The 8,240-nt window shown below is 68.4% G+C and overlaps 1 protein-coding gene across 1 annotated transcript; it reads right to left on the reverse strand.

Moving 5' to 3' along the window:
- Positions 1 to 1,816: 1,816 nt before the first annotated feature.
- SHKBP1 (SH3KBP1 binding protein 1) lies at positions 1,817 to 7,954 on the reverse strand. The gene is given in 18 exon segments (XM_083854168.1): positions 1,817 to 2,138; positions 2,964 to 3,096; positions 3,202 to 3,222; positions 3,225 to 3,379; positions 4,046 to 4,142; positions 4,233 to 4,388; positions 4,488 to 4,658; positions 5,253 to 5,369; positions 5,454 to 5,541; positions 5,620 to 5,735; positions 5,819 to 6,009; positions 6,102 to 6,186; positions 6,271 to 6,426; positions 6,524 to 6,604; positions 6,714 to 6,846; positions 6,958 to 7,003; positions 7,619 to 7,672; positions 7,770 to 7,954. Coding segments are annotated over 18 exon segments (2,160 nt in total). The 5' UTR covers positions 7,823 to 7,954; the 3' UTR covers positions 1,817 to 1,831.
- Between the last annotated feature and the right edge of the window lie 286 nt (positions 7,955 to 8,240).

The raw sequence follows: 8,240 nt of genomic DNA on the forward strand, positions 1-8,240 counted from the left end.
ACCCCGTCCCCCCCCCCGCCCCACGGGGGACCCATAAAGAACCCCCCGCCCCACGGAGCGCCCCCCCGGACCCCACCGGGGGCCCCCTGCACAACCCCCGTAGGGGACCCCGCATCGCGTAGGGTGCCCCCAGACCCCACAGGGGACCCCCCATGTCCCAGGGGACCCCCACACCCCGTAAGGGACCCCATATCCCATAGGACCCCAGAAGCAGCCCCCACAGCCCATAGGGGACCCCACATTACATAGGTACCCCATAAGGAGCCCCCCCCCCCAGGGAACCCCATATCCCATAGGGACCCCATATCCCATAGGGACCCCATAAGGAGCCCCCCCCAGGGACCCCATATCCCATAGGACCCCATAAGGGAGCCCCCACCCCACAAGTGACCCCATATGCCATAGGGGACTCCAGAAGCAGCCCCCACACCCTGTAATGGACCCCATATTACATAGGTACCCCATAGGAAGCCCCCCCCCCAGGGGACCCCATATCCCATAGGGACCCCATAAGGAACCCCCACACCCCATAAAAGACCCCATATCCCATAGGGACCCCAGAAGCAGCTCCCACAGCCCATAGGGGACCCCATATTACATAGGTACCCCATAAGGAGCCCCCCCCCAGGGTACCCATATCCCATAGGGACCCCATAAGGAGCCCCCACACCCCATAAAAGACCCCAATAAAGGAGCCCCACACCCCACAAGTGACCCCATATGCCATAGGGGACCCCAGAAGCAGCCCCCACAGCCCATAGGGACCCCATATTACATAGGTACCCCATAGGAAGCCCCCCCAGGGACCCCATATCCCATGGGACCCCATATCCCATAGGAACCCCATAAGGAGCCCCCACACCCCATAAAAGACCCCAATAAGGAGCCCCACACCCCGTAAGGGACCCCATATCCCATAGGGGACCCCAGAAGCAGCCCCCACAGCCCATAGGGGACCCCACATTACATAGGTACCCCATAAGGAGCCCCCCCCCAGGGGACCCCATATCCCATGGGGACCCCATAAGGAGCCCCCACACCCCGTAAGGGACCCCACATTACATAGGTACCCCATAGGAAGCCCCCCCCCCCAGGGGACCCCATATCCCATAGGGACCCCATATCCCATGGGGACCCCATAAGGAGCCCCCACACCCACAAGTGACCCCATATCCCATAGGGGACCCCAGAAGAAGCCCCCACACCCCATAAGGGACCCCATAAGGAGCCCCCCCCCCCCCAGAGGACCCCATATCCCCAGGGGTAACCCCCAAACCCCATAGGGGACCCGGGGGGCGGGGGGGGGCGGCTTGGGGTGCCCCCACCCCACAAAGACACCGCACCGCAGCCGTTTTCACCCCAATTCTTTCCGGGTACAAAACCGCGCCCGCGCCACGAAACCGGTACAAAACCCCCCCGGGACCCCCCCCCCCAACCCCAAATTTTAGGGGGGGTCCCCACTTTTTGGGGGGTCCCCAATTTTTTTTTGGGGGGGGGTCCCCAATTTTGGGGGGCGGGTCCTAAAGCACTTGGAAGCGGGGAAACGAGTCCTGGATAGCGGGGGGGGGGGTCCTGGGGGGGGGCAAAGATGATGATGATGATGATGAAGATGATGGGGGGGGGCCAGGACCCCCAAAGACCCCCCCGGACCCTGTGGGACCCCAAAATGCCCCCCCCCAACCCTGCTGAGTGATGGGGACACGTGGACCCCAAAGCGCCCCCCCCCCCCCCAAAAATTGGGGACCCCCCCAATAAAAACCCATCCCAAAGTCCATAGGGGGAGGGGGGGGGCACAGAGGCAGCCCCCCCCCCCCCCGTTCCCCCCCCCAGCTCAAAACGAGGTCTCGTTGAGCCGGGATTTGGGGGGCACCGGGGGGGCCACGGGGACCCCGTCGGGGGCAGCGGCCGCGGGGGGGGGGGCAGCGGGCGGGGGGGGGGCTTTGCCCCCCCTGCCCCCAGGCCGGGGGGGTGTGGGGGGGGCTTGGGCGCGGGCCAGCTCCTGGCAGCGCTCCACGAAGCTGGGGGGGGCGGCGGGGGGGGCGGCGGCGGCAGCGGGGGGGGGGGTTGGGGCCCGCCCCCCCCCCCCGCCGCCTTTGGGGGGCTTCTCCTGGGTCCCGTCGCTGCCTTGGGAGTGGAGGCTGGGGAAGAGGGGGGGGGCAAGGTGAAATTTGGGGGGGGGGTGCGGGGGGGGGGGGGAGAAAAGGGGGGCAATGAAATTGGGGGGGGGGGACACTCGAAACCAGGGGGAACAACCCAAAACTGGGGGGAAATGACTAAAATTGGGATGGAGGGGGGGCACCGAAAACGGGGGGAACAACCCGAAAGTGGGAGGGGGGGCACACAAACGGGGGGGGGGCCAAAATTGGGATGGGGGGCACCTGAAAGGGGGGGGACCAACCCGAAATTGGGATGGGGGGGCACCCAACTGGGAGGGAACCCAAAATTGGGGGGAACAACCCCAAATTGGGAGGGGGGGGGCACCCAAAAGGGGAGGGACGACCCAAAATGGGAGGGGGGGAGGGGGGGGGGACTCAAAATTGGGAAGGGGGAGGCACCCAAATTTAGGGGGGGGGCAAAATTGGGAGAACTCCCAAAACTGGGGGGGGGCACCCAAAATTGGTGGGGAAACCCCAAAATTGGGAACTCTAACACCCAAAAACGGGACAAAACGCCCACAACTGGAAGGGGGGGGGGGCACCCAAATTTAGGGGGAGGACCCAAATTTAGGGGGAGGACCCAAATTTAGGGGGAGGACCCAAATTTAGGGGGAGGACCCCCCCCAGTTTATTTTTTTTTTTTGGGGGGGGGGGGGGGGGGGGGCACCCAAATTTGGGAAGGAAGGAGGTGGGGGAACACCCAAGATCGGGTAGGAGGAGCGTGGAGGACACCCCAAATTGGGGAAATCACCCAAATTTTGGGGAAAACCGCCCAATTTTTTTGGGGGGGGGGGGGGGGGTCCGTACCTGGTGGTGGAGCCCCGGGGGGGTCCCGGGGGGGCAACGGAGGCGGCGGGGCTGAGCTCGGGGGTGCGGACGAGGGCCAGGTCGCACTGCTCCAGCTGCTGCAGCAGCTCCCGCTCCGTGGGGCCTCCGCCCTCTACGGGAGGCCACCGGTGAGGCCGAGGCCACCACGGCGAGGTTGGGGGGGGGGGGGACGGGGGACAAGGACCCCCCCCGGGGCAGGGGGGGGGGTCACCCTTACCTGGGGGCTTCCCCAGCATCCCATGGCGGTGGTGAGGTCCCAGAGCTGGAGGCTGCCGTTGGCGTGGCCGGTGAGGAGGCAGCGGCGAGGCCGGGAGCCGATGCGCCGCGAGGCCTCGCACTCGTGGACGGTGAAGGCCGTGATGGCCGAGCCGTCCACCGCCCGCACCTCGCAGATCCTTTTTTTTGGGGGGAGGGACGGGACGACACGTGAGGAGATTGGGGGGGGGGGACACGGAGGTCTCGGGGAGGCCCGTGGCGGCCTCCCCGGAGACCTCCGGGGGCCCTCGGAGGCCGCTGGGGAGGCTTAAAGGGTTTGAGGGCCTCCTAAAGGGTTGTGGGGGGCCTCTAAAGGTCTTAGTGAGCCTCTACGGGCTCGTGGGTGGGCCCCCAAAGACCCTTCATGACCATCGATGGGCCCCCAAAGACCTTTGGGGCCCCCCAATGACCATCGATGGGCCCCCAAAGACCTTCAGGGTCCCCCAAAGACCTTTGGGCGCCCCAGTGACCATTGATGGGTCCCCAAAGAGCTTCAGCCCCCCCAAAGACCTTTGGACCCCCTTAATGACCATCATTGGTCCCTCAAAGACCTTTGGGCCCCCCAATGACCACTGGGACCCCTCAATGACCATTGATGGGCCCTCAAATACATTTGGGGCCCCCCAGTGGCCATCACCAGGCCCTCAAAGACTTTTGGGGCCCCCTTAATGACCATCGATGGTCCCCCAAAGACCTTTGGGGCACCCCAATGACCATCGATGGTCCCCCAAAGACCTTTAGCGCCCCCCAAAGCCAACTGGAGGCCCCCCAAAGCCCCAGGGGGCACCCCGAAGCGCCCCCCTCACCTCTTTCCGGTGGACGACAGCCTCACGAAGACCTGGCAGGCGTCGGGCACCACCTTCTGGATGAAGACCTGCTGCTCGTCACGCTCCCCGAAGGGCCCTGCCGGTACCGTGGGGGCTCAGCACCGGGCTCGGTGTCCCCGCGGGGACATTGTCCCCGCGGACAACGTCCCTCACCCTGTCCCCGTACCGATATCGGTGCCGGCGGCGCAGCCGGCGTGGCCGTCAACGTCCTCCAAGGCCAAGACCTTGAAGGAGGCCAACGGCGTGGAGCCGGGTTGGGTGGAGATCATCCCGCGGAAGCGCGTCACCGTCCAGGTCCGCACATGGTTGTTGTCGGCGCACACTGGGGGGGGGGGGGACGGGACGAGGGACGGGTGACAACGTGGGGAGGGGGGACACACGCGGGTGCCCCGCGTCCCCGAGGGGTCGCCGCGGCACCCACCGGAGATGAGGTGCTTCTCCGACAGCATGATCTTGGTGACGGGGCTGCGATGCACGGTGAAGGTCTGGAAGAGCTGGGGGCCCGAGCCCACCGTCTCAGGGTGCTGCACGATCACCCGCACCACGCCCGAGCTGGTGCCGTAGGCGATCTCGATCCAGTTGCCGCTGTCGCCTGGGAAGAGACCCGAAACGGTCGCTTTTCGGCCCAAAAAAAAGCTTAGTTGGGCGGCAGTTCCTGGTTGAGACGCGGAGGGCTCGGAGAAGAGCTCGTCAGGATGTCCCCAGGGTGGTGGCACCTCCGCGGGGTGACGAGGACTCAAGAACTAGGCCGGGAGGTGGCACAAGGACGTCCCCAGGATGATGGGGACCTCCTCGAGGTGACGGGGACCTCCCTAGGGTGACAAGGACCTCCTCGAGATGACGGGATCCTCCACAGAGTGACAAGAACCTCCTTGAGGTGATGACGACCTCCCTAGGGTGATGGGGACCTCCCCAGGGTGACGGGGACCTCCTTGAGGTCACAGGGACAACGCCAGGAGGTGGCAAAGGACCTCTGCGAGGTGACGAGGACCCCCTCGAGGTGACGGGGACATCCCCAGGGTGATGAGGACCTCCTCGAGGTTACAAGGACCACACCAGGAGGTGGCACAAGGAGCTCCTCAGGGTGACAAGGACCTCGTCGAGAAGACGGGGGCCTCCCTAGGGTGACAAGGACCCCCCCCCCAGAGGTGACAAGGGCCCCTCTTGAGGTGACAAGGACGCTCACTGCTCTTGGGCGTGAGGTAGACGCTGAGTGCGGTGACGGCGTCCTCCGAGGGGTCGCGGTACAGCTCGGTCACCAGCAGGTCGTTGTCCTTCATGCGCAGGGGAAACTTCTGGACGTCTGCAGGACGGGGCGGGGACCGTCACCGCGGGCCACCGGGGCCACCCCCAGTTGTCCCCGCGGTGTCCCCAAGGGCCTCCTCACCCACGTAGTAGATGGAGCCGTTGTTGCAGCCGAGGAGGAGGAAGGTGCCGGCGGCGTCGTAGCTGTTGATGGGCACCACGTCCTGGATCTGCGGCGGGGGAGGATGAGGAGGGACCCCCCCGGTGGCGTCACCTCCCCCCGGCTTGTCCCCAAGGCCACCGCTCACCTGCCAGTGCTTGGTGACGGCGTTCCAGACGCCGATCTTGCCCGTGTGGCTGGCGGCGATGAGCTGGTTGCCCACGAAGAAGACGGCCTCCACGGGGACGCCGAGGCGGAAGACGCCTTTGGGTGCCGGGACGCGAGACGTTGGGGTGACACGTTGGGACACGGGGACGTCCCCCGGCGTCCCCGAAAGCGCCACCCACCGATCTCGCTGCCGTCGCCGTCGCCCTGCAGGGCCCAGAGGATGATCTCGCTGCAGGACGCCGCCGCCACCATCTTGTCGTGGTCGCCCAAGGGGCCGCCCAGGACCTTGGCGTTGAGGGCGACGCGCTCGATCACCCAGTCCAGCCGCGGGCTGCAGAAGGCCTGCTGCCACCCCGACGTCTCCTTCAACCTGGGGACGAGAACGAGGGGACGGCGGGGACGCTGAGGGGACGGCGGGGACGCCCCCGGGTGCTCCCCCCACCCCCCACCCCAAGCACCCACCTGTAGCAGACGAGGAACTGCGCGTAGGCCACGGCGATCCAGTTGTGGTGGCCGCACACCACGCGCACCATGCCGGCGTCACCCGCTGCGGGACAACGCGGGGGGGTGTCACCGGGCTCGGTGGCACCCTGGGGGGGGTGGCATCCACCCCGGCGTCACCCATCCTTACCCGTGGGGGGGGCTCGGTCGTCCCCGAGGCGCCCCAGGAGCCCGGCGGCGTGCCCGGGGTTGGGGGGCATGGTGTTGCTGCGGCGCACCGGCGCTCGTTCCCCGGGGGGCCGCGGCCCCCCGACGCTGTGCCGGCTGCGGCGTTTGGCCGGGAGGGCTGCGGTGGGGGGGGGAGGGCGGCGTCACCACCCTGAGGACCGGTGGCACCCCTTGGTGGCCCCCACCCCCGTGCCGGTGTCCCCCCCCCAAGTCACCTGGAGGCGGCAGGTAGCCGTTGAAGAGGACGCTGCCGCAGGACGAGCGGTCCAGCTCCTCGCGCAGCTGCAGGCGGCGGACTTTGGGGGGGCCAAAAAAAAAAAGGGGGGGGGGAGGGGGACGTGAGTCCGTGTCGCGTGTCCCTCTCCCCCCGCCCCATGTCACCGTGACCCCCCCCCGGGGCGTCACCGAGGGGGGTGATGCCGTAGAACTGGGCCTCGTGCAGCAGCAGGGGGGTGGCGACGCCGCGGGGGTCGAGCTCCTTGGTGCGGAGGAAATTGAGGATGGGGGCGAAGACGGTGGGGTCGCGGTCGATGAAGATCTGTGGGGGGCGGGGGGGGCATAAAAATGAGGGGGGGGGGGCATGAAAATGGGAGGGGGGGGGCTTAGGGAGGGGTCTCGGTAAGGGGGGAGGGGGGTTTGGGGCGCTCACCGCTCCCGTCTCATCGCGCAGGGTGGAGATGCGGCCGCTCAGGAGGCTGCGGGGGGGGGGGGACGGGAACAAAGGTCAGCGCCCCCCCCCCCCGGCCCCAGAGAACCCCCCCCAGCCCCTCAGAGACCCCTCCAGCCCCCCCCAGCTCCCTATAACAGCCCCCCAAGCCCTTAGATACCCCGCCAACCCCTCCTGGGACCCCCCCACCACCCCTCCCCAATCCCTCCTGGGACACCCCCCAACCCCTTACGACCCCCCGAGCCCACCTCAGGACCCCCAAGACCCCTTCAGGACCCCTCGAGACCCCCCCCCCAGCTCACCAAGACCCTCCAGACCCCCCCCCCCCCAAATCCCTCATGGGACCCCCCCGGCCCCTTACAACACCCCCAGAACCCCTCAGGACCCCCGAGACCCCTCCCCAACCCCTCCTGGAACCCCCCCGGCCCCTCAGGACCCCCCCCCACGACCCCCCCAGGACCCCCCAGCCCCTCAGGACCCCCCCGCCCCCCCCACATCCCCCCAGGATCCCTCCTGGGACCCCCCCCAACCCCTCAGGACCCCCCCCAGGACCCCTGAGACCCCCCCAAACCCCTCCTGGAACCCCCCCGGCCCCTCAGGACCCCCCCCCACGACCCCCCCGGCCCCCCCCCGCCCCCCCCACCTAGAGAAGAAGGAGTCGGGGATCCAGGTCAGGGTCTGCCGGGAGGTGCTGAACCTGCGGGGGGGGGGGCACGGGGGGGGGGTGTCAGGTCCCGGGGGGGTCCCGGGGGGGTCCCGGGGGGTCCCCGGGGGGGTCCCGGCCCCTCACGCGCCTCCTGCCGCCCACGTTCAGCTCCACCACCTCGGCCCCGCCCGGCCCCGCCATGGCCGCGGCGGCCGCCGCCGCTCGCCCTCATTGGCCGCCCGCCGCCGCTCGCCCCGCCCACCGCCGGCCTCCCATTGGGTGCCGCCGCCGGAGGCCGCGGGTTTATTGGAGGGAGCTCGGCGCGCCGCGCGGCGATTGGCCGAAGGGAGGAGAGGAGGGGCGGGGATATCAGGGAGAGGGGCAGCCTCTTAAAGGGGCAGGCGCAGCATTTAGCGGGGAAGGGGGGGGGTGCAGCTGTTTTCGGGGAGAAAAGCAGCGATTTTGGGGGGGGCGCTTTCATGGGGGGGGTCACGGGCTTGGGGGGGGGGGTCAGCTCCGTCCCCCCGCTCCGCAACCCCGCCCCGAGGTCCCTTCCCTCCCGCCAGGCCCCCCCCAACCCCATGGGTCCCCCCCAAAAAAGGGCCCCCCCCCCCCCCGA

Source organism: Anser anser (assembly GCF_964211835.1).
Source record: "Anser anser genome assembly, contig: HAP1_SCAFFOLD_344, whole genome shotgun sequence".
NCBI lineage: Eukaryota > Metazoa > Chordata > Aves > Anseriformes > Anatidae > Anser > Anser anser.